The sequence below is a fragment of the Rutilus rutilus genome (assembly GCF_951802725.1).
Source record: "Rutilus rutilus genome assembly, chromosome: 15".
NCBI lineage: Eukaryota > Metazoa > Chordata > Actinopteri > Cypriniformes > Leuciscidae > Rutilus > Rutilus rutilus.
The window spans coordinates 6848467-6873327 of NC_140220.1; the positions used below are offsets into that span (position 1 = coordinate 6848467).

Consider the following 24861-nt stretch of genomic DNA (forward strand, 5'->3'; position numbering starts at 1 on the left):
AATATTATTTTATTCATAGAGCTTCACTCGGAATAGGCCTCTCTGGCGCCACACTCTCATTTCATATCAAACGCTTGTCCAAACCACACAAGAGCAGGAGCTCCACAAGGACCCATCACGGGCCCTATGATATTCCAGCAGTGCTAAGTGGAGAGGAGGAGACCTGGATGAACGCCCGATCAGATTTCCTTATTCTCCATTTCGGTGGACCGCTGTGTGTCGTGAATCTCCTTTCCACCTCAGCTCGTTAATTTCCCATAAACGGGGTTGTGAATAAATATTTAAGTATGATATATCCAGCGTTGATTGATGTTAAACACTTTGAGATAAGACAACATGAATTGAGAAGACAAAATTATACGAGTTGTGAGGAATAACAGAGGAAAGTCTGAACAACTTGCACTTCACAAAGAAATTACATGAGACAATAAAGAATTGAGAAATCTTCTGTAAACCGTTTGCGGAAACTCTGTTAGTGGCTTTCAATGTGTAATAATAAAAGAGCAGGATACTTAGCTAGAAACGATCATACTGTATTTGCCACACTGTATTTCTTCTAATGAAGGCACATATTAAATGAGATCCTCGTTAAATCATTGCTTAAAAACAAATTCATTTAGTGCGCATTCAGGAAACAAAAACCTATGAAACGTACAAAAACTAGGAATTATATTTGATTAGTTAACTTTTAAGTTTATCCTGCAGCTCACATTTGATTAAACACAAATATAATAAAACATAACGGAATGCAATATTGTAAAACCAAAACAAAGTGAACAAGGTTTTTCAACTGTCATGATCCTTGAGTACTGTGACAATGCAGATTAAACAAAAAAAAGTTTACACTAACATTTAAAAGTTTAGGGTTAGTAAGATTTTTTTTATAAAAGAAATTAATACTTTCATTCAGCAAGAAATCAATTAAATTGATCAAAAGTAACAGTAAAGACTTTTACATTGTTAAAAAGCATTTCTTTTTCTAATAAATTCTACTGAACTTTCCATTCATCAAAGAATCCAGAAAAAATGTATCACTGTTTCCACAAAAATATGAAGCAGCACAACTGTTTTTAACGTTGATAATAATAAGAAATGTTTCTTGAGCAGCAAATCTGCATATTAAAATGATTTCTGAAGGATCATGTGACACTGAAGACTGGAGTAATTATAGTGAAAATTCTGCTTTGCAATTACAGGAATACATTATATTTAAAAAATATAATAAAACAGAAAAAAGTTCTTATAAATGGTCATATTATTTCACAATATTACTGCTTTTACTGTATTTTTGATCAATTAAATGCAGCCTTTTTTCATTAAAAAAGAAATCTTACCAACCTCAAAATTTTGAACGGCAGTGTGTGTATCAAAACTGTTTTGGATTACATATTTATATTTCAGATTTTTCTTAAGTTTAAATCTATATGAATTTGGGGCTGTTCTATTAAATATTCCAGCGATCATCTTTGATTCATTCTGATGCAGTGGAACATGTTTTGTCCCATATCTCAAGAATCAGTGCATGATATGATACAAAGAATTAAAAAATTGAAAGAACTGTTGTCTATGCTGAGAGAGAGAACAACAGAAAAACAGTAATGTCCAGTCTCTTTAAATAGAGACAACAGCAAAGTTGCTTAGGCTGATGTTTACATGAGCAACAGATCAGTGAGAGCTTGTAAGTATTGGCTGATATTTTGGATTCACATTTGAGTCACTGTACTCAGGCAAATGAGGTGTTTCATAATTACTATATTATCTGAGCACAATGGATGATTGATTATCATTGCCCCGGATGAAAAACTACTAACTTGTAGTTTGGGATCAATAGTTTTGAATTACATGGAAAACATCAACTCTTCCTCAAGAAAATATCCCCAGGTCTGGTTGTGTCGAATTTACTCATCAGTTTACTTGGTTAGCCTCTTAGCCACGTCCTGATACGCCAGCTCGATCTCGTTGTCTGCAGCTCGTGTGTTGATGAACTCTTCTTGAGCGTATGCACTGTTCAGATAACGCCACACTCCTGTCAAATCGCTGGGAATGTCATAGTTACGATATTTCTTGGCAACGACCTGCAGACAAAAATGGATGGAAAAACATGAATGAAAATAATTCCATTTAAAAAGAAATGTAACCTGCTTTTCATTTGGCTTCTGTTTATGCACTAAGTTTTATGAGTACAGAACCTATTTGTACTACTGTATAAGTTTGGTACCATTCTGGGTATTATTAGTGGGGTAATTTACGAGATACAGCCTTGGATCCATTAGCGCCTGCACTAAGCCATTCGGCTGATATCTCTAAATAAGCTCTAACTTTAATAATGTTCGACCAAGGGAAAAAAAGCTTCTGGGGGGGTGTTTGGCTCGAGGTCATGGTGCAAAATTTTACTCCGAACCATCCCTTTAAAATCTTCATTGTCTGGTAGCATGGCCCCCTGCTGGTAAATGCCATAACTACACCATATGGCAGCAAACAGCATCTTCTCCATGACTATCCTCCACGAGTCCAAATTTCCCCCAAAACTGCCATTGAGATGAATGAGAATGCTAACGGATAGCTCTCTCCGGGTATTGCAGACCTCCTTTGGTTACCCCCCAAAAACTGCAGGCCAACTAGTGACAAGTCCCCTTCAGCGGCTCGGCTCACCTTCACTATGTGGAGCTTTGGCAGCAGGTTGCAGTCTGCCAGAGTCAGATCGTTCCCATCCAGGAACTTGCGGTCGGAGGCCTTCTCCTCCTCCATGCTGTCGGCATCTACCTCATCAGGCAAGGGACTGTTCAGATAGTCGTCCAGCTTCTTGAGTGCCTTTGTCAAACCCTTCTCCAGAGCTAACAAAACAACACATAACAACCAGTATAACCAGTGTGTTTTTGCACGGTATTTGATTGTGAATGGTAAAATCAGTTTCCAAAAATTCTAAAAGCATAGGGTAACGGGACTAAAGGCGTATTTGACTTTATTCTCTTTTATACCACTAGATGGCACAAAAAAATCTCAAATTTGGCTGATCCTTGATCACGCGATCACCGACACCAACGCAAAGTTGATTCTGAACCAGATATTTAATGTTGTTTTTTATAATCTTGTAGATTTATGTAGCAAACGGATTGACCATATTTTGAGACAAAGGTCTTGTTAATGATTTTGAGGTTTGTTCAAGGTAATTAAAGTAACAGTTTATCAATGACGGAAGAATATGTAAAAGTATGTATATATGGGTGACCATATGTCAATATTAATCTTTTATATATATATATATGATATTCTGATTGGTTTGATATTGGAAGCACTTTTTTTCAATGTTATAATATCAATACCAAATATGATATTTAACATTACTACCGTTCGAAAGTTTGGGTAAATTATTTTTTTGATGTTTTTGAAAAATAAGTATTTTATGCTCACCAAGGTTCCATTAATTATTCAAAAATACAGTAAAACCTACAATAATGTGAAAAATCATTACAATTTAAAATAAGTGCTTTCTATTTTAATATATTTTAAAAATGTAATTTATTTCATTTCATATTATTATCAATATAGAAAACAGTCATGCTTAATATTTTTGTGGAAACCATTCAGGATTCTTTGATGAATGGAAAGTTCTAGAACAGCATTTATTTGAAATAGAAATCTTTTGTAACCTTATAAATGTCTCACTTTTGATGTATTTAATTCATCTTGCCGAATAGAAGTATTATTTTCTTTAAATAGAATTTTACTGGCCCCTAACATTTGAACGGTAGTGTGAATATAATGGAATATAATATGTGAATATAAATATAATATTCTTATATTTAATATTCTTATTTTTTTATTATTCTTATTATTATTATTATTATTAAAATAATATTTTCTTTGGCTGCCAGGTTCCATATGTACGTCGTTTAAATACTGGCAAAACTGCAAATATTTATATCAGTCATCATTGATTATCGTCTATCAACCACAACAAAAAATAGTTATCATTTCAGCCAAAATGTCTATTTTGGCACATTCCTACTGAAAACGTAGCCACTCTAAAAAGTGAACACTAGTCATAATTTAATGCTAAAATACGTAGGATGTTTACAGCACTATGGATCCAATATAGAGTTAACCGAATTTAACTTTGCCCTGTTTCAGTGTACTGACCAAAACACAATATATCCATTCATTCATTCAATCAGTTTGATCCAGTTTGACATGCATACCTTCATTCGCATCTGGCTTTGTGTTTTTTATGAAAGCTGAGAACTTTGCAAATATGTCATTCCCAGCTGTGTTTGACTCCCTGTGCCTGGCTGCAAGTTTGGGGTACCTTGGACACAAGGAAAGGTACATAGAAAAACATGTGTCAGTATTCTTTACAGTTCTAGTTCACAGTGGTTTAATGTGATGTTTAATACAATATACAATGTAAAGGGGAAAAAAAAAAATCTTGGAAGTCTAGAGCTGCGGTTCTTAACTGGTGGGTTGTGACCTAAAAATGGGTCATAGGCCATGAAAACAATGATAAATAAAATAAATAATATAAAAATATGCTAATAAAATTACATTTGGATAACTTGTCCCATTAAGTGATGCTGTGATGCTATGCTATGCCAATATAAATAGATTTGAATGTTTGATGTTTGTTTACTTTATTATACAATTTTGGTGCTTTGTTTGATTGTGAATGATGTCCAATGCAAAATGGGTCCTGAAGGAAAACCAGTTGAGAACCACAGGTTTAGAGTTTCTATAGTGTATTTGTAAAAGTGAGCTTACTTCGGTGGTGCCAAAACCTCCTCCAGGAACTCCTCGATCTTGTTAATGTCTGTCTTCACCTCACCGTTATAGGTCAGGAAAGGAGGGTGAGTGCCTGGAGCCAAATTGTGCAAATCAGCTGGTTTCCTGAACAACAACAAAAATGATATATTTGATTAATTTCTTAATTACTCAACCAGCACTTGCACTGCAGAAAAAAATGTAGGTCGATTCTTTTTCATTTTCGTATTTGCAATGAATAAAAGTCTGAACTATATTTGACTGATATTGCTCAAATATAATAATACAGTTTTCCTGTCAAAGCTCAAACCAATGTTTAATAATCTAATTTAGATCTTTAATTCACTCTTTAATTTAGATTTAATATCCAATAGAAATGTAAATTAGCAACATGAACACGTGGCATTTGTTACTGACATTTATTTAATATAATAATGTAGATTTCTTGTCATTAGATATATCAGATGAATAAAGTTGTCACCTCTTGAGGTCGACAGTGGTGACGTTGAAGACTACACCTTTGAGCCAGAGGATCATGAAGAGGCGTTGGGAGAACGGACAGTTTCCGATGCTCTCGCCATCACAACCAGCCTGCAAACACAAGACACGTCATTACATATACCTCCAGGAATCAGCAAGTCTTCATTTATCTTAACATGTCTGAGACCAGTCCTCATGTTCGAGAGGGAAGAGACTGGATTGAGAATGATAAAGTCATAGCGCCCCCTGCTGCTGCTTTAATGTTTTGATGGACGTTAAGAAAAGAGTTAACCTGAAGGACATTTTCAAGTAAAATAATCGCTTTAAGGTTGTCAGATAGACACTTTACTTAAAGCCTTTATACATAATGCATTATAAAATATTTATAATGCATTGCATGGTCTCATGAATAATTGTAACCACAGTTATAATACATTATAATACTTATTATTATAATTATAATTAAACACACCTTTAGAAAGTATAATGCATTAAAACACATGACAAACAACCAATTTCAGATGTAACAAGGATTTTGCAAATATTATAATGAATTTTAATTTTGATTACAATTATTTATGAAAATATATAATGAAAGTGAATGTGACGTGGAGTGACATTATAATGTACATTATGAATACCTTTATAATGCATTATACATGAAGGCTTTAAGTAGTGTTAACGATCCATGTTCTGTATTAAAGGTGCAGTAAGCGATTTATTAAAAACACTGTTGATATTTGAAATCAACCCAAACAAACACACCCCTCCCTTCATAGCTCCACCCCCAAAATGCAAAGGCTGTCTTAATGGATGGATGTCTGAAGTGAGGCAAAATAATGCTTCGCGAAAAATAAAGCAACGACGATGAAGAACAAAAAATTAAGACAGTTCACAAGAGTATATTGAGGAGATTCCCCCTTCCATGTGTAAAAGCGCTTTGAGTACCAAGAACAGCGCTTTATTAATGTAACGAATTATTATTATTATATTATATACAAGCAAGAGTTGGTTGTTAATCGCCAGCAGCAGCAAAGCAGCTCCAGACAAACAATGACACTCAAAACTGTCCTGTTACTATAGCTAACATTACAACAACAGCATATATTTGGTTATGTGAATTATAGCAAAACCAATGTTACTCGCATTTTATGGAGCAGAAACAATGCAACCTCAGTGGCCATTTTCAGGCCTTCCCGCTTAGGCTCTCTCCAGCGCTGGAAAGCCTTTCTAATATTAACGTGATCCTAAAGCTCTTGCCTGATCATAACCCTTCTTTTTCCAGTGATATTCCTCTGAGCTTTTCTCTTTTTGTAATGTCTCTCAGCCATCTCTCTTTCTACAGTCTTTTTACAAGTCTCCCTCTTGCTCACTCTCTCCTCCCCCATCATGAGTGGACACGCCCCCTACTGCTGATTGGCTACAAGTGTGTTGTGTTGCTCAGTCCAATCCACTTTCAACAGCGTTTATCAGAAATATATATTTCTCATAAATCGCTTAATACATGTTAATATATGAATGCCTAAATCTCTGAAAACAAACCAGAGGTTTTCCAATAAGTGCAATGTATTGCAGGTGAGCTGTGTTCTTTATAATGTCTTTCTGATTGTTATTTTCTTTCTTATTAGTTCTTTCTTATTATTATTATGTCGCTCAGTGTTTTGTGATATTATATTGTAAAATGGTACAGATTATACTTGTGGTTTGGTGGGATTTTGCAAAAAACATTAAATTATTAAGGCTAAATAATTCATCCTGGTTCATAATTTTGTGAAGAAAAGGCCATAACACATTCAGTTACAGGTCAGGGAGATGTAGAAAATGTCAGGGGAAAAAGTACTTATTATGAGAGAAATTATGTTTTTTGAGGAAAATATTTCTGGATTTTTCCTCTAACAATGGACTTCATTGGTTACCATTGTTTTTAAGTCCAAATCAATGCAGTTTTTGAAGTGTTTAAACGGGCTGTACGCGATCACAGCTGAAGAAGAGGTTGTTATCTAGCGAAACGATAGGTCATTTAAAAAAAAAAGATAATTTATAGACTTTTTACCTTCAATAGTTCGGATTGAGCTGATCAACAAACGGACAGGGAACTACGTCATCACGTTGAAAGGTCATTGTTAGAAGAAAAATCCAGAAATGTTTTCCTCAAAAAACATAATTTCACTCCCACTGAGGAAAGAAAGACATGGATATCTTGGATGGCATTGGGGTGAGTAAATTATTCGGAAATTTTCATTTTGGGGTGAACTAATCCTTTAAGTTAATATTGTACTTTTTTTTAACACCTTAGATTGGCAGACCCCTGCAGTACCGCCATTGACCTCACAGAGGTCGCAGTCTCCCTTCTGAAAACCCTGCCTTAAACTGGACGCCACTAAATTGGGACATGCACCAGGAGCAATTGTGCTTATGCTCATTTTAAAATCCATTTAAATGTGACATTTTCACTTTATTATTAACTCAAAAATGAGTATTACAATATACAAATCATACAGTTACACTAATTTACCTTATTCAGTGATAAACACTATATTTCCTCATTATGAAGTGAATAAATGACCCTGTTTTTTTCAATGCGTGACAGTGCATTGAAAAATGTTTTCACACTGCTATTGTACGTCTCTGCAGTCGAGGAGATCAGGTGTCCCAAAACAGCGGCAACACTAGTACGAGACCAGCTATAGCTTACACTGTGACACAATACCCAGCACAATATGAATTATGCACACTGCATTCATTAACCGCGGTCCTGGTAGTGAGAAGAACATGAGGAGCGTGCTGTCAAATATATAATAGCTACACGGACACCACTAGTGAAAATACTTTTGGTGCATCTTTTCTAATTTAATAGTTTGTTTTCATTACAAGGTTCGAGAGGAATCATGAGAGACAATACATTGCATAACACAGTCAGATAAATGAGGCAGATGGTATGTGAAAGGTCAGGACACTTCCAGTTCCACTCATCCGTCCATTCTGGCAAATTCAGAACAGAGAGATGACTGGAAGCAGAACAATGAGCAGCTCCGATCTGGAAAGTGCAGAACAATAGGCCGGTTTGCTATAGGACCGGTTGCTCTATTGGGCAGCAGTTCAGGGCTGTAAACAGAACGGGTGTGACTGACTGACAATGCCTTGTGTTCAGTATTTATGCTGTTAAATGCAAAAGATTAGTGCCTGTAAGAGGATTTGTTTGTTTCGAACATTTTCTTTTTTTAATTATTTAAGTTGCTTCAGTATGACTTCCATTGGCACATGAGATGCATTCTCCAATTTAATCATATGACTTTCATCATAACTGAAGCGTGAAGTAATGCTTTGTAATGCAGTGTATGCATATGTTTGCTTTCTCATATGTGGGTTAAGTGACTTTGCAGAGGCTATCTATGATACAAAATGTATTAACTTTTCCCATTATGTTCAGATCTAATAAGCTTGTTGCATTATTTGCAATGATGGACATCACTTTTAAAAACCAATTGTAATGGTTGCAGATCTTATGTCTACCTTTATCTGGTGTTAGGCCCACAATGACAAAAACTAGGTGTTCACGATATATCGGTATCATATTGGTTATTGGACAATATTATTATATTTAATAATAGTTTCATATTTTTATAATCTATTGGTATCAGTCAATATTAAATAAATCTTGACCAATTTTGGATATTAATTCTGCATGCTTATTTCCTTCATAAATGTATCTTGAATCTTTAAAACACTAATAATGATAATGACAGGCTTTGAAATTGAAATCTATAGCAAATCCATTTTTCTGTACATTATATATGTTGTATCACTTTTACCATTTAAAAAACGACAGATTTTAGTTTTCAGTGTTTTATTTTTAATTAGTATAAAATGGTTTATTTAGACAAAACAGTATCATTTATTAGCAATTTATTAGCTTATAATTTTAATATCAGTGCATCTCTAACAAAAACATCAGAATGCGATTTATTGAGGGTATATTCTTTTAACACCACCTTTATAAGCAACCGATAATCTATAAACCAATACTACTGGCATTCAAACACCACTCTACTTACAACCCTAGTCAAATATGCACATGTTACTCTAGAACAACTATTGAGTTACACTAAGAGCTTCAGAACTTTACTTCTGCATAGTCTAATGCTAGATATTTTCCTTACCTTGACAAATAACTCAATATCCGGTTCTTGACCGTCTCCCATTGTAGACACTTTCTTTGACTCAAGTACCTCTTCTGATCGATCACCTACATCCTCCCAGCAGTATTTTGCCAATATTTGGGGTTAAACGTCAAAGTTTACCCACGCTCACTTAAATTCAGTTTGTTCTGCTCTTGATGGGCATCCAATGGCACCAGGTGCTGTAATGTCAGCTCGAGCCCAGATGAAAGGTGAATCTAGCTCTCTCCCAAACAGGGATGATGTAAAAGAGAGGGAATAGGTGAGAGGCTTTAGTTGGGGGTGGAGCTTTACTTTGCCCCGCCCCTGCCACAAATAACTCTGATGAGCTTGAGTGACAGATGAAAATAAACTAGAACTGTAACTATGATGTTGAGAGATGACCTTGAAACATCTATGGAGATTCACGTTTCTGATTCAGTATTAGTCCATGCACATATATTACACAGACAATTCATGATTGAGATTAAGCCCTATAAATAAGTTTCCTGTTTAGAGTCTCGGCCACTAAACTCGTGCGCCATGTTCATGGCCCAGAAACTCAAGAGTAGAGGAATGAGCCGCATGCATTTTTAATGCAGTCCGAGTCACAGGCAGAACGCTGGCAGGCAACGGCAGGTTATATTTGATCATCTTCTGGAGCCCAGGAGAATAAGATTCCCTGTTAAATATTTTATGAGCTGGCTTTGGTTTATACCATGAATTTGCGTTCAAAGTTTTCGGACATGACTGATGTGAACCTGTGAAATGAAGATTACTCATTTGGTTTCTTAAAATATATAATGGCGTTCGGGGAGTCTGGGGGGCACATACAGTATAGATACACTACTATATGATGTCCCTGAATGAGCACGGTTTTATAACGTATTTAATTCAACAGCTCAGGTAAACTTAATCGTATATCCCATTTCAAGGGTGGCCAAAATTATGATTTAAAATCAGTCAGATCTAGAAACATATCTTCATATTTACTGGCAAAGCTTCATGTTATGGATAGACTACTTTCTTTGACACCCCCCCTCCACCCCCCACCCCCAACATCTTGTTTTGATGTCCTTCAAGCCTTCTTTAGGGGGGTCTGACGCCACAAAAAAAAACTTAATTCGCACCCTGACTGTGGTTACACTTTTACATGTGGAGTGTATTAACAGAGCAACTTTTCTACAATATTGCAAGTAGCTTTAGTGAAACTGTGACATTTTGAGGTAACACACATACAGTACTGACAAAATGTTCAATCTTGAATGTTCTGAAAGCCGTTTTGGTTAAATATGTTGCTAAATGTCAGTAGTCTCAATAAACTGCATATCGTCCAGTGCAGCACAGTTACATTTTTATTTGATCATTTGTATTCATAAAAGGCCCATATATATATACAGTGCCTTGTGAAAGTATTAATACACATTCATTTTTTTTACATTTTGTTATGTTGCTGCCTTATGTTAAACTAAATTACTTTTTTTTTTTGCACATAAATCTACACTCTATACACCATATTCCATATTCCAATTTCGCTTGTAGATGTTACTACACTTCAAGTGGACCTGTGGCAAATTCAATTGAATGGGTATGATTCGGAAAGGCACGCACCTCTCAATAAAAGGTCTAACACCTGAAAATGCATATCAGAGCAAAAACCAAGCCATGAGGTCAAAGAAAGCTCAAGAACAGGATTGTGTTGAGACACAGATCTGAGGAAAATCTGCTGCATTGGAGGTTCACAGGTGCATGTATGTGGCCTCCATAAACCTTAGTGGAAGAAGTTTGGGACAACCAGGAAAACTGAGCAATCAATGGAGAAGAGCCTTGGTTAGAGTGATGACCAAGAACTCTATGAGCTCAATGATCATATATGGAGAAACTTACAGAAGGAGAATCATCACTGCAACACTCCACCGATCCGGGATGTATTGCAGAGTGGCCAGACGACTTCGCAAACGTATCGACTAGCTTACAAAATCTTTAACAAATCTTCAATAATATTTGGATAAAGGGTGAAGATTTCAATTTTTATAGGCAGGACATATATATATTTACTCCATTAGGTGTCAGTAGTCTAAATTAAATTCATATATATTAGCCTGACAAGCCAGACCCACATCAAGATGTTGGGTCTGGGAACACACCATTGGCAGGGCTCAATCCGAGGGGCAGGATAAACGGCTGTCTTTCAAATTCCCTCTGCACGCAATAGGATAGCGCTACAACCAACCAGAGCGTTCTCCCACCAGCGGAGCTAGTTGATAGATTAAACTTTTGCCGTATCCGGTCGACAAAACTCCGAACACATCTTCCTTTTTTAAGAATGACTTCAGTGCCGTTCTTTGTTCTTTTCTCAAAGAAAAGCTTAACTCCAAGTTTTCCAGAGTCGCCGCCAAAGCCGATTCGAAAGACCCATCTTCTTTATTTTCAAGTAGCAGGGAATTCACGCGGAACCGTCGCAACTCTGCCGTCATTATGTTAAGCCCGCCCACCAACTATATACACGATGTGATTGGCCTGACTAGAGTTTGGTTTTTCCAGCTCGCAAGCCAACGGAGAGTTGCTAGACAACCCTGGCTGCAAATTACATTTGCTGCCGCTAGGGTGCGTCTAGATTTCTAGGCTACATATATATATAGAACTGGTAACCAAACTAGCACCTGTGGATCCAACTATCATCACTGTTGTCACTTAACCTCAGGTTTTGGAATGTTACATTTAAGTGTACTGTAGGTTTCTCTGTATAAATATGTCAGATAAATGTCTACTTAGTGTTGAATAGTGAATAAAAACAACACACTACAACTGCTGTGTCTGTAAAGATAATGACCCAATCACATGGTACCATTTATTAAAATGATCCTGCTAAAGGGTCTTTTCTAAATGTCATTATATTATGCTTTTACATCTTATTAAGGGCCCTGGATGTTGAATCTGAATTGAATTTGGACATTATTAGCATCATTAATAACATCATCACAGGAATGTGTGAGCTAAAAGAGGAAAGATGTATTGGAATTGTATTATTGTAGTCGACTTAACAGTCCCCTCTACTGGAAGAAAGACTATATTCATGCTACAGGATAGGATGCAGTTGTTAGTGGTATACGATTTTCCTCCTTTTTGAAATATACTGTCATATATAAATATATGAATGACTAATCATAGCAACTAACAACGCTTGCTTCAGTGTTGTTGTAAATTAAACCTGACGCAGGAAAGACTACAGTGGCTTTGCATACGGTAAATTCCCAGTAAAATATATTTTGTTAAAAACGTTTTGATGTAGAAGCAAATGGATTTAATTAACTAGTAAATCAAATGTGACCCTGGATCACAAAACCAGTCACAGGTAGCACGGGTATATTTGTGGCAATAGCCAATAATACACTGTTCGATAAATTATCGATTTTTCTTTTATGCCAAAAATCATTAGTATATTAAGTAAAGATCATGTTCCATGAAGATATTTAGTAAATTTCCTACCGTAAATATATAAAACATTTATTTTTGTGAGTGAATGCAGCACAATCGCGGACATAAATGTACAACTTTAAAGCCAACTTTCTCAATGTTTCGATTTTTTTGCACCCACTTTCCAGATTTTAAAATAGTTGTATCTCGGCCAAATATTGTCCTATCCTAACAACCAATACATCAATGGAAAGCGTATGTATTCAGCTTTCATATGATGTATAAATCTCAATTGCAGAAAATTGACCCATGTGACTGGTTTTGTCGTCCAGGGTCACAAATGCCCTATAACCACAGGTTACATCACTGATGATGAGTCCGAGTGCATTATAAGATCACCTTTCACCTTAGATGAGTTGGAATATGAATTAAATAATGTCAGTGAATGAAGAGATTCAGAGGAACTCCAACATGAGTCTCTTTTTTCATGGCTCAGTTCCCAACAGGTTCAGTGTAATCACTGCAGTGAATAATTAACTTCTGCATGGTGCACATTTGGCTGAGCCAAAGTCCTTTAAGAGTTTTAAAATATGTTTCTTAAATGTTCAAGGTCACACTTGAGGAATTGTTTACCGCCTGATAAACATTGTTTAATCAAAGTTGCAATTGTGTATAGAGTCTGCTTATTTACTGTATATCTTATTATCACATTGCTGCTGCATCACATTTAAAAAATGGCCACTAATGTCACTAAATAAGACTCTTTTGGGTTCTTTATATGAACAGAGTTAAGGCCCATTCACACTAAGAACGATAACTATAACCATAACTATATTAGCGTCCACAACAACGGATGTTATCGTTCTGTTCATTACAAGTGCTCGCTGCAGTTTTGTTGACTGCCGCTTTAAATGCTTGAACTCTGCTATTCTTTCATATTTATAAGGGTTTTTAGAGCTATATCTTTATTGTTATTGTGATCGTTATCATCCTTGGTGTGAACAGGCCTTTAAAATGGTTTCAGCGATACTCGGGAAACAATACAATACTGGTACAGCTGTATCCTTTTTAATAGCAGGAGTTAAAACAAATATAGATATACTGTAAATTTAAGAAGTAAATGTAATTTTTCTAATATGTAAATATTGAATCTAATCGGTAACCACCAACATCTGTATGATTTAGTACAGGTGGCAATGTCAATTCCAGTCATAATCATCTGCCTTCAGCAGGTCATAGCACAGCCAATAAGATTAAATTCATAACCAAGGCCAGTATTTACTAGACAAATGCTGTTATGGATATTTGTTTGCAATCATTTATGTGAGTTTTCTTTCAGGATTTATAACGAAAGCAGTCTGATGTTATGTCAATCAACTACAACTTACACTCCTTTATTCCTTGTTTTTTTTATGACGGCCATAAAATAGTTATGTAATATTTGAATTGTTCCTAAGGGTTTCTTAAGGACAACACCTTTATCACGCTGTGTTCATTGGTGCATCCATATCAGTGTATCTTATTTTCAATTATGAACCGGTAAAAATCAAATTAGTCTTGATGCCATAATTGTTAATGGCATCAAACATGACCATGAGCCTGAATCACAGATTCTCATTCGGCTGAGTGACCGTGTCATGTTCACAGACTAAAGTGTTCCTTTAGGTCAGGAGTTCATCCTGGTATCCATGACTGTACGGATCCCCAAGTTAATGATTATTCATATTGCCTGTCACAGTGAACCTTCCAAAGGAAAATGAATGGCAACGCAATCAGTTCAGGATGTCTATCTTCTGACATACACAGGCTGTGAGCAAGCACAGAAACTTTTGAAAGCTCCTTTGAAGTTAATGATCAAGAGGAAAATAGTACCCGAATGAATCATACCAATCTTTTCTGTAAATTTTAGGCCATTGTGCTTAACATTGATTTTTATCAACCGAATCATTAACTACCTGCTGGAGATATTTACATCCATTACACTTCTAACAGCATTTCAGTCAGCCTGATTTTCTTTTGCATTCTTTAATGTCAAAACGGTTTTTCATTTAGATAATAAGACCGTATGAATTCATAATCCCAACTGTAAAAAAAATATATATGTTCATGATTTGTTATCACATTTTTTCTTTTGTCAAATCAACTTAGATTATTGATGTGGTTCAGATAACATATTTTTTTGTAAACAGTTTCTGTTGTTTAAACCAATCTCCTTCATTGTATGAACTCTTTTTTTATTATTTAAATGAACTTAAAATTTTAAGGCAACCAGGTTACTTAAATTTTTTAAGTTAACCCTTTAACTGTCACCCCCCCTTTTTTCCGCATAGACAAAAAAATCACTATACAAACTTAAATGGTTGTAATTCAAGAATGCTTTGGAATATAGACATATGGTTGGTCTTGTTTATAAGAAGACATTTGCCAGATTATTGTTGAAGTGAAATAAATTATGAAAGTGAAACAGAAAAAAAGTTATGTAAGTTTGAGTTTATGAAAATGTACAATGTAAAAATATAATTATTCATATTTTATATAAATATTATTACAAAATATATTTTACTCTAAAACTGCTAGAAAATTAAAGCCAAAAATCTAAACAAGATATTTAGGTTAATATCTCAAAAAATGAACTTTCAGTAAGATTTTATTTGGGCGCAGTACCAACCTTTTTCACTAGATGGACAGCCAGCTTCCTTACTGACCATATAAGGGCGCCTCCATTTTCATATATGTTTTGAGTGATCTGAACCATGTATTTCCATAATTTCATACAATTTATGAAGTATACATCCTATTCAGAAATAGTATGGGTGTTTTGGCAGTATTTGATTTGATTTCAACCTCTAATAAACATAAAAAGAGCACATATGCGCGTTATAGCTCGCTGCCGCATCACAAATCGAGAATCCATAATATTTTTCTTTATATTCAAAACATTTTCAGACCTTTTTTTCTCATAAAATTGAATTGGTGTTATCTTTTGAACTCCTGGCATGAAAACAAACTGAGGTTTCTACCAATCTTTCATGATTTTTCATGGTTATTTCTATTTCAAAATAAAGGCCTAAACGCACCTAATGAATATGAAATATTCTTGTTGCAAATTGATAAATTACTGCCCCTCTGTAATTTATTTTAAAAAAACAGCCACCAAATATGAAAACTAGAGATTGTATATAAGCTTTCAAATGATATAGGCTATAGTTTGTCAATATTACTTTAGGTTTTTACTAAGATATTATTGTTCTAAAAATATATGGGCAAACGTCCCACCTGTGGGACGGTGACAGACCAATAGGCCTACTTAATTTTTTTTAAGTAAAACCACTGTTTTGAGGGTTTCCCAAATGAGGGTTGAGAGATTGTGGTTGAAATGACAATGCAAAATACAATTTTAAAGACAAGTGATTTTTTTTTATTTCATTTAAATTGTATTAATATAATGTGTTATTACTATGATAATTACTAATATTATAATTTGTCATTTGTTTTAAAAATACTAGTTTTGTGTAGTTATATATATACATTTCATTTAATTTGGATTAAAATAAAATATAGAAACAAATTGTAATTTCCAGTATTCAGTTTTACCTCAATTATTATACGCTAATGTTATATGTTTAATAAATTATTTAACATCTGAGTTTATACAGTATACTAAAATTGAATGTGTAATGCATTACTTAAAAGATATAACAACCATTTAGGTGAAACAGGGATTCAGCATAAAAACTGCTGATGGAGTGACATTAATTTTGTCTTCACATTGTCTTCTATGGTCAAAGGTAAGCAGAAATATGACAAACTACATCACTATCACAAACCACACCCAACTGACCTTTAGACTCTGAAATGTAGTAAGGCCAACTTTAATTCTTTCTTAAAAAATAAACAAAATAAATGTCCTGTTACTTTTTGCAGTTGTCATAAATGCAGCCCCAAATAAACCAACAACAGCCCTTACCTTGACGAAAAGCGCGATCCCAGGCTGGCTCGGGTCGGGATCCTCAGTGGTCTCCTGCTGCACGGCGCTGTTCTCCACAGTCTTCAGGCTGTAGTCAACCAACTCCTCGGGTTCTGGAGATTCGTCTTCTGGGAGACTGTAAGCCATGAGCAGGTCTTCGTTGACCAGTGAGGGCTCATCATAGCAAGGGTCTCCAATTCCCTCTAAAGATGAAGACCTTCCGGACCCGTATCCGTCTCCATTCTGCAGAGACGCCACCATCAGCTCGCTTTCGATCTGCTCTCCTCGTTCACTGGAGGGTGAAAGCTGAGCTTCTTCTTCTTCTTCTTCAGTTGAGACTCTCGTGTTCATGTAGTCTGGAGAGGGTTGATTGACCGAGCTGTAGATCGGTTCCTCACGCGCGCCTTGATTCTCATATTTCGGCTCTGTGTTAGTACTGTTTATGTCGACATACGGCTTCTCGTAGATGTTTTCGACCCTCTCGTCGACTTGTTCATATATGTTTTCTTGGAGGTTCGTGGCCATGATTAAAGCTCGTCCAGAACTTTGGAGAAGTGCGAGGACGTCTGGAGAAATGGGAAAGTCGCTCACCTGTTGCAGCGGAAGATGACAGATCACTTATAAATGAACTTTGCTCGATGACTGTCATAAAATGTGAGCAGTAGTAAATAAGTGACTCCCCGCTAGGTCTTCATATTCTCTTGAGGAAAAAATTGGCTTTTTTTTTTTATTATTACATAGCCTATTTGCTACATTTTTATTTAATTTATGTGTAAAAGTTAGCCTACACATCATACTGGCCACATGCACCCTAAACGTTTGGTATGACACAAAATATCATTCAGTAGAAATAAAAAAAAGTGGTGTATTATGTGATATTAAAGAAATATGTAATTTAATAAACCAAAAAGAATGTCTTAATCTCAAGGGTTGCGTTTCGTTTTCTAAGGTTTTGCTTTAAACTTCACCTTCATCACGCATAACAGGCATGTTAGCGTATCACACAAGTAATTCTCTGTTATGAGTCATTTCCGAGCGAAGTCCAGGGAATAAGCTTATGTTTAAACACAGTTGCGTTCATCCTCCATGTTATGTTTTTGCCTCAGACAAAGCCAGTCTTACCTGTTTTAACGCAGTTTGCGTGTGTATTGTGTTTCATTCTCCCTGATTGTATTTATTTGCTAAACAACAAAACCAAAAGCCATCAAAACTTTATTTGACCGTCTGGAAGCAACCATTTTCACAAGCCTCTCCAAACATTAGGATTTCCTACCCGCTTAGCTAGGCTATATATTTATTATTTGATTAATTATTATATGTAGGCCTACTAGAAAGTATTTGAGGGCATTTCTGTAAAAAAAAAGAAAAGAAAAAGAATTCCCTCCACCTAGCCGTCATAAAACACAACTTTAAATGGTCGATTATGATCACTAGGTGGCAGTGAGTGATCAGGAATAGAAATATGACAGGTATACCAATCTATCAGGTAAGTTGATGTTAATTGCATAAATATCCAAGAGGCTTTTTTAAGTTATAAAATTGATTTTATTAAATGTGTACTTTATATGTAGACTATACTTTGACATTTGGATAATTTGAGTATCTTTAAATACATTTTTTTTTTTTTTTCATTTTGTATGTTTGGACATTGTTTATAAGCTACCTTAATAAAAAAAAAAAAAAAAATCTTTCATCAGGAAAATTCTGACAAAACCTCTGAACCCTCATGATTTATTATCCATATTACCTTTTCGCAGGGGGGTGTTTTTTGGCCATTAAAGGTGGTTCACCCCAAAATGAAAATTCTGTCATCCTTTACTCACCCTCAAGTTGTTCCAAACCTGTATGAATTTCTTTCTTCTGCTGAACACACACACAAAAAAATATATTTTGAAGAATATGGGTAACCAAATAGTTGATGGGCCCCATTGACTTCCATAGTATGAAAAGAATAATACTACTATGGAAGTCAATGGGACCCATCAACTGTTTGGTTACTGACATTCTTCAAAATATCTTCTTTTGTGTTCAACAGAAGAAAGAAATTCATACAGGCTGCACAACTTGAGAGTGAGTAAATGATGACAACATTTTCATTTTTGGGTGAACTATCCCTTTAAATCTTGCATGCCATCATATCAGCCAAGTAGTGACACATTTGATACAGTATTAAGTGTGAGTGTTTGAGATTTGCATCTCAATTTTGCATGGAGTACCTTTTCTGTGATCATGTGACAGAATTCTCTTAACTTTTATTGGATACACTGATACCTGAACGTGCATGGTCACATTAACCTTCACTGTACAAATACAAATCTGTTTACTTAGTGTCTAGCCTACATTTGGTTTAGGTTCTTTCTGTGTAATTCGAGTAATGTGGCCACACAGGAAGTGCACAGATAAATGTGCGGATCATCCTCTCTCATGTCAGAAAACACAAAACACAGCAAAATAGCCGTTGTGGGGATGTCATGTGTCTGCGTTTGTGTGCAGACACCATATGCCACGCAGCATGAGAGTTTTTTCCTTTAAAATGTAAGCATTAGAAGCGATTGAACCTCGTACAAAAGAAACCTCAGTCAAAAAATATAAACCTAAACACTTTAATATAGTTATAATGAGTACATGACCACATAAGATGGATGGATGGATGGATGGATGGATGGATGGATGGATGGATGGATGGATGGATGGATTGATAGATAGATAGATAGATAGATAGATAGATAGATAGATAGATAGATAGATAGATAGATAGATAGATAGATAGATAGATAGATAGATAGATAGATAATCAAAGCCATATGTCTAACCAAGTTGTGTTCCAAATTTGAAGTTGACATCACAAAAATTTAAGTTCCTGTGAGATTTTGTTTATGCTGTACCCAAAAAAAAAAAAGCCACCGGGTTTCACCCACATTCCATTAAATTATTATTATTATTATTTATTTATTTATTTAAAATCTTTTTTTTTTATGGTTCTCTTGTAACAAAAAATACATTTCTGTCCTAATATCACTTCTATCACACAGTATTGACCTTGGGACCCAGACCTTTCCGACAATAAGTGTTAGAAAAGGTTTGATTATAAAGTAGTTAGAATACATTTTGTAATATGAAACCTGACACCACCCACTAGGGGAGGAGCCTGCAAAAATAATTTAGAAGTACCGTTTCCATGGTAACACGACGTCCAATTTCAAAACGGTTTTCTTTAAAATATGTGATATGAAAAAGGCGATAAATAAAAAGAGCACCAAGCTTCCTGCTAGCTATAATTGGAAATATAATTGGAAATAATGTAAACATCACAATAAAGTACTATTATAGTGATTTCATATTTATTTACCATAGATTTACATTATACTCAGATATACTATGACACATGTTCAAAAACTTGGCAAAACATTCTCTGACATTTTCTAAACTATTAAGTGTTTTCCACATGCTCTGGTCACAAATCTCTGAATGAAGGATCTGAGCATGGACCATTGAGGTACCACTGAGTTATTTAGCCGGGGTTTTGTGCGACAGGTACATTTTTCTCCTTAGTAATCACCCCAGCAACAACTAACAGCTCCGCGCCGGCCAATGAGCTTGTGCAGCCGCCTCTGTCCTCACTTCCTCCGGCTGCGCTCGCTGGGTTTGGCTTGGCACCATCAGCCAGCACGCAGCCATCTTGGACTGAGCTCTATCTGGACTGGCAAACCCACACTTCGGGATGGGAGGAATTTAATCAAGCTGGATTGATTTAGAGCAAATCGTCTGGAGCCAAAGGACGAGACTGCGCATTCGGAAAGCTTACATCAAGACCCAGAACCGGTTTTAAGCGGACGCCCCCCTCCCCTTTTTCCTTGTCTGAACGCTGTGTGCAGTTTCTGAGGGGCCTGTGTGAACTGTTTGTGCTTGAGTTTACAATAGGCACTTTTTCAAAGTTTTCTAAAGTAATACAGTGCAGCATATTGGTTATGACCTGTTGGTTGCCAGATCTTTGTGGGGAGTTGCTCCTTTGTGTCACCGGTGACCTGTTGTGCCGTTATGCGTCTGGATAAATTATTGCATTAATCTGGATCTTTTATTTGTGCTGGGATTTGGTCTTGATGTCGATCGAATCCATGATCTTCATCAGCTGGTGCCCGGCAGCTGTCCACCCTGCAAACTGAAGGTTGCTGTGATCAGACAGACTTGGACTGCAAGAGATAAAGACACATTAAAATGTCAGCTCGAACACCACTGCCTACTGTCAATGAGAGAGATACAGAAAACGTGAGTATGAAAAGCCCTATTAATTCCGCTGAGGTTCGCTGAGATATTGCTTTGTATTTCAAAGCCTTTATTTGATTGGTTGCAAATTCCTATTCACTTTTAAACTTTAAAGCGTGCATACTAGCGCTGCATATGTTGATGAAACTATCAGCAAGGGTTGTGATCGTGTTTCCTACAGTTGTGACATTATCTAAAGTTATGGATCTCATGTTTTTACATCGCTCCATAGTAGGGTGACCACCATCAAACAAACCAAAAGTTTGTGTGGGACATGTTACCAACACTAAACCTGAAACATTATATAATGTCTATCTAACTTAATAAAAACATTTGTATTCTGCCTTTCAGCTGATAAAAAATTATTTGTTCTTTAGTCCCTTCCAGAAAACACCATTACATCACAATAACATGTCTTTATTTTACATGTCATTTAAATTCAGCATCACTGAGCCCAAAGGCAGCAGGCATCATGCAGATAACTATTTTTGAAACAGTTCTGACCAAGTCCAACAAAATGAACAAACAAAATATAAAACAACATGAATTTAGGTCATTGACAGTCTTATATATTAAGAATATATTAAACCAAAAACTCTTATTTTAGGAAAGGATGTGAAATAAAACAACCACAGCAGGCAACAAGTTGATCAATTCTGTTAAATTAAATAATTTAATTTAATTAATTTAGTTGAAGTTAATTTTAATTGACCGAATTGTCCATTTTATACACATGGAACGAATCACCGCTCCACATTTTGATTGACAGCTGTCACAACCTACTAGTGACCGTTTACTACTTTCTTTTCAACCATTGTATAGGGTTTAAAAAACGGCTGTTGTATTAGCGCTGTTAAATGTAGGTGAAAAACTAAAGAATAAATAAAACGCTTTCTTAAAAAGGCAAAAGAACGCATGCACGTTTTCTTAATATGTCTTTAAAAACCAATAGAGTGATGAAAATGCGGGACATTTTCTCAAAATGCGACTTGCGGGGGTGAAAATGCTGTGTGGTACAGCGCAAAGCGGGACGGGTGGTCACTGGTCACCCTTCTCCATAGGCAGGTAGTCTGATCCGTCGGTGTGACACAGTTTAAGAATAAACATAGGCGTGATTCTCACGCGCAGCTTCACTCCGCAAAAAAAGTCACTCACTCTCATGTCATGCGACTTCCTGTTACAATATTTCCAACACACTGATGCAGACTAACAATGTTTCCCCTCGAGTGATACAGTGTAGCGGGAGTTCTAGTTACACGCTGTATTTCCATAATAAATATTGTTACAATGTATCAGCGTTAATATTGTAACGATATTTTCAATACAGCGGTGCTGTGTAACAATGTTTCAACTCCACTGTAAACCTTTTTACTACCTTAATACAGCAACAATATTTCTGCTACAATGTAACAGTATTTCCACTACAATTGACACATCATAATACATCATAACAGTGTTTCCACTACACACTGAGATAATGTAACATTGTTTTCTGCTGCATATTGATATAGTATGGCTGTATTTAACAGTGATAGTTACACTGTATTTTCCACTACAGTGATACAATATTTCCGCTAGAAAATAATGTTTCTTATAATGTGGAACACTTTTTTTTGCTCCTGTGTAAACATATTAGTAATAACTGTGATACATTGCAACATTTCCACTACAATTGTAACATTTCCACTATTTTACAAAGTAACAGTCAACAGTTGTTTTCTGTTATAATGATATTTAACAATATTTCCAATGCATCACAACAGTGTTTCCACTACACTGATAGAATAAAACATTGTTTTCTTCTGCATATTGATACAGTAATAACACTATATGTTCCACTACAGTGATACAAATTACCACTACAGATGTACAATGTAACAGTGTTTCTTATAATGTCACGTGGAACACTTTTTTTGCTCCTGTGTAAACATATTATTAATTACTGTGATACAGTGTAACATTTCCACTACAATTGTAACATTTCCACTATTTTACAAAGTAACAGTCAACAGTTGTTTTGTGTTATAATGATATTTAACAATATTTCCAATACATCACAACAGTGTTTCCACTACACTGATAGAATGAAACATTGTTTTCTTCTGCATATTGATACAGTCAAATCGTTACACTGTATTTTCCACTACAGTGATAAAAATTACCACTACAGATGTACAATTTACCAGTGTTACACTGTTTTGCTCCTGTGTAACCGTTTTAACTACTGTGGTAGTGTAACAATATTTTCGCTACAATTGTAACATGTAATAGTATTTGTAACCATGCTTCCATTACACTGATACAAAAAATCTGCTACATGTTGATTTGTGTTGTGGAACTTCTGCTAGAGTGATATTGTTACACTGTATTTTAGTTGTTCTTTGTAACAATTTTTCTGCTGCACAGCGGTACGGTGTAACAGTGTCTCCTGTGACATGAAACTATTTTTCCACTCCAGTGTAAAAAAAAAAAATTCCAATACAGTGTAACAGTATTTCCACTACTACAATTTTACAGAGTAGCAATATTTCAACCATGATGATAAGTATTTCCAAAACAGCATAACAGTGTTTCCATTGCACTGACACAATGTAACATTTGTCTGCTACACTGTTGTGTTCCACACAGCATGTCACATGCACTGGATGAAACGGGCATGTTTTTTAAGTTTAAAGAGGAATCTTATTCCTCAGGTTTAATTTTGTAAGAAGTATATGAATGTATAAGTGTGCACTGGTGATCTGACCGGTCGCCTTAAGTTTTTGCTTTTGCAGCTCACGTAGATAGTCCTGTGTAATATAAAAGTACAACTATTCCATGTTAGCAATCAATTAATAGGAGGTCGTACACATTGCATGCATGATAAGAATACAAGAAATGTTGCTTCAGTAGTTTTATATTAAATATAACACTGCATGACGCTACTGTCACTGCTTGACATGTCACATAAACAGCTCATTAACATTCGGTAGTGTTTAAATTGCATCCATAATAAACAAAAAGAACTTGTTTTTAAAGCACTTTGAGTTACAGTGTCTATAAAAAGCGCTGTATAAATGAAGTTTATTGTGCTGGAGACGGAGCTTGAGCTCTTGTGCGTCATTGGGTAGAAAAGGGACACACATATAAGCAAGGAGACCTTACCTGCCTTTATTATCCAGTCTCACCACTGGTTGTCCTTGAGTGACGACTGTTCCCTTCTTTGGTACCCAGAGAGTTAAAGAGTGAGAGGAGACTCAGATCATCTGCACCCGTCGGACCTCTGACGACAAGTGTCGGAAATGTTTTCATGCTCCTCTGAGCATCGGTTTGTGCCAGACGATCAATGAGCTGTCAGCATCACAAAAACAGACCGATTGTCAGTTTTGATGCCATTCAGATCGCCAATGCTAGAATGAAGGGCTCCCACTCAGTCAAGAGGCACCGCATAACTATAGTAAGTGCTAATTACTCATTTTAATTAGGCTGATTAAATTTAGGATAGGAGGAAAAGGCTATTAATAATGAGTCTTTTGTAATGTGCGAAGCCATTCAGAGTCAGAGAGGAAGCAGATTTGTTGACACGGGAAGGTTTTAATGCATACGTTGTGAGGTTTTAGAGTTTATTTGGGAAATGTTTATTCAGAACTACAGTGAATATTGTGATTTGGCTCTTTAAAAGGTGTAAAAACCGACATTGGCTGCATCAGATATTGACTGAAGCTGTTTTGATACATTTAAAGTGAAACTATGTTGAGATCTTATCAGCGACGATAATGTTTTTATGGGTTGCTTGCATGTTGCGATAGAGAAATATTACTCTGTTCTCTAGAATGTCCTAGA

At 35.7% G+C, this 24861-nt stretch overlaps 2 protein-coding genes across 7 annotated transcripts in view; one reads left to right on the plus strand and one right to left on the minus strand.

Annotated features, from left to right (window-relative positions):
• clic5b (chloride intracellular channel 5b) lies at positions 1–17392 on the minus strand. Of its 2 annotated transcripts, none has more exons than XM_084432346.1 (6): positions 16777–17392; positions 5237–5346; positions 4756–4881; positions 4200–4306; positions 2653–2834; positions 1–2075 (listed from the first exon to the last, which is right to left on the minus strand). In XM_084432346.1, the coding sequence occupies exons 1-6, from the start codon at positions 17299–17301 to the stop codon at positions 1911–1913; spliced, it is 1215 nt and encodes a 404-aa protein (XP_084288472.1). In that variant the 5' UTR covers positions 17302–17392; the 3' UTR covers positions 1–1910. The 2 variants fall into 2 exon arrangements, with proteins under 2 accessions (XP_084288472.1, XP_084288473.1); XM_084432347.1 differs by lacking the exon at positions 16777–17392 and adding an exon at positions 9396–9520.
• Positions 17393–20354: 2962 nt separating this feature from the next.
• mark3b (MAP/microtubule affinity-regulating kinase 3b) overlaps positions 20355–24861 on the plus strand; it is an 84022-nt gene continuing 79515 nt past the window's right edge. For all 5 annotated transcript variants that reach the window (XM_084432349.1, XM_084432351.1, XM_084432350.1 and 2 more), the window contains exon 1: positions 20355–21042. In XM_084432349.1, the coding sequence (XP_084288475.1) occupies positions 20992–21042 (51 nt within the window). In that variant the 5' untranslated portion in view covers positions 20355–20991. The remainder of the gene's footprint in view (positions 21043–24861) is intronic.

What these genes read in the sequence shown, in the direction of transcription:
- clic5b (XM_084432346.1), bottom strand. Translation starts at nt 17,301, where the DNA reads ATGGCCACGAACCTCCAAGAAAACATATATGAACAAGTCGACGAGAGG. An exon ending in GAGGTTTTGGCACCACCGAA is followed by an intron (nt 4,307 to 4,755) that starts GTAAGCTCACTT and finishes CTTGTGTCCAAG; the next exon opens with GTACCCCAAACTTGCAGCCA. An exon ending in CAAAGCTCCACATAGTGAAG is followed by an intron (nt 2,076 to 2,652) that starts GTGAGCCGAGCC and finishes TTTTGTCTGCAG; the next exon opens with GTCGTTGCCAAGAAATATCG.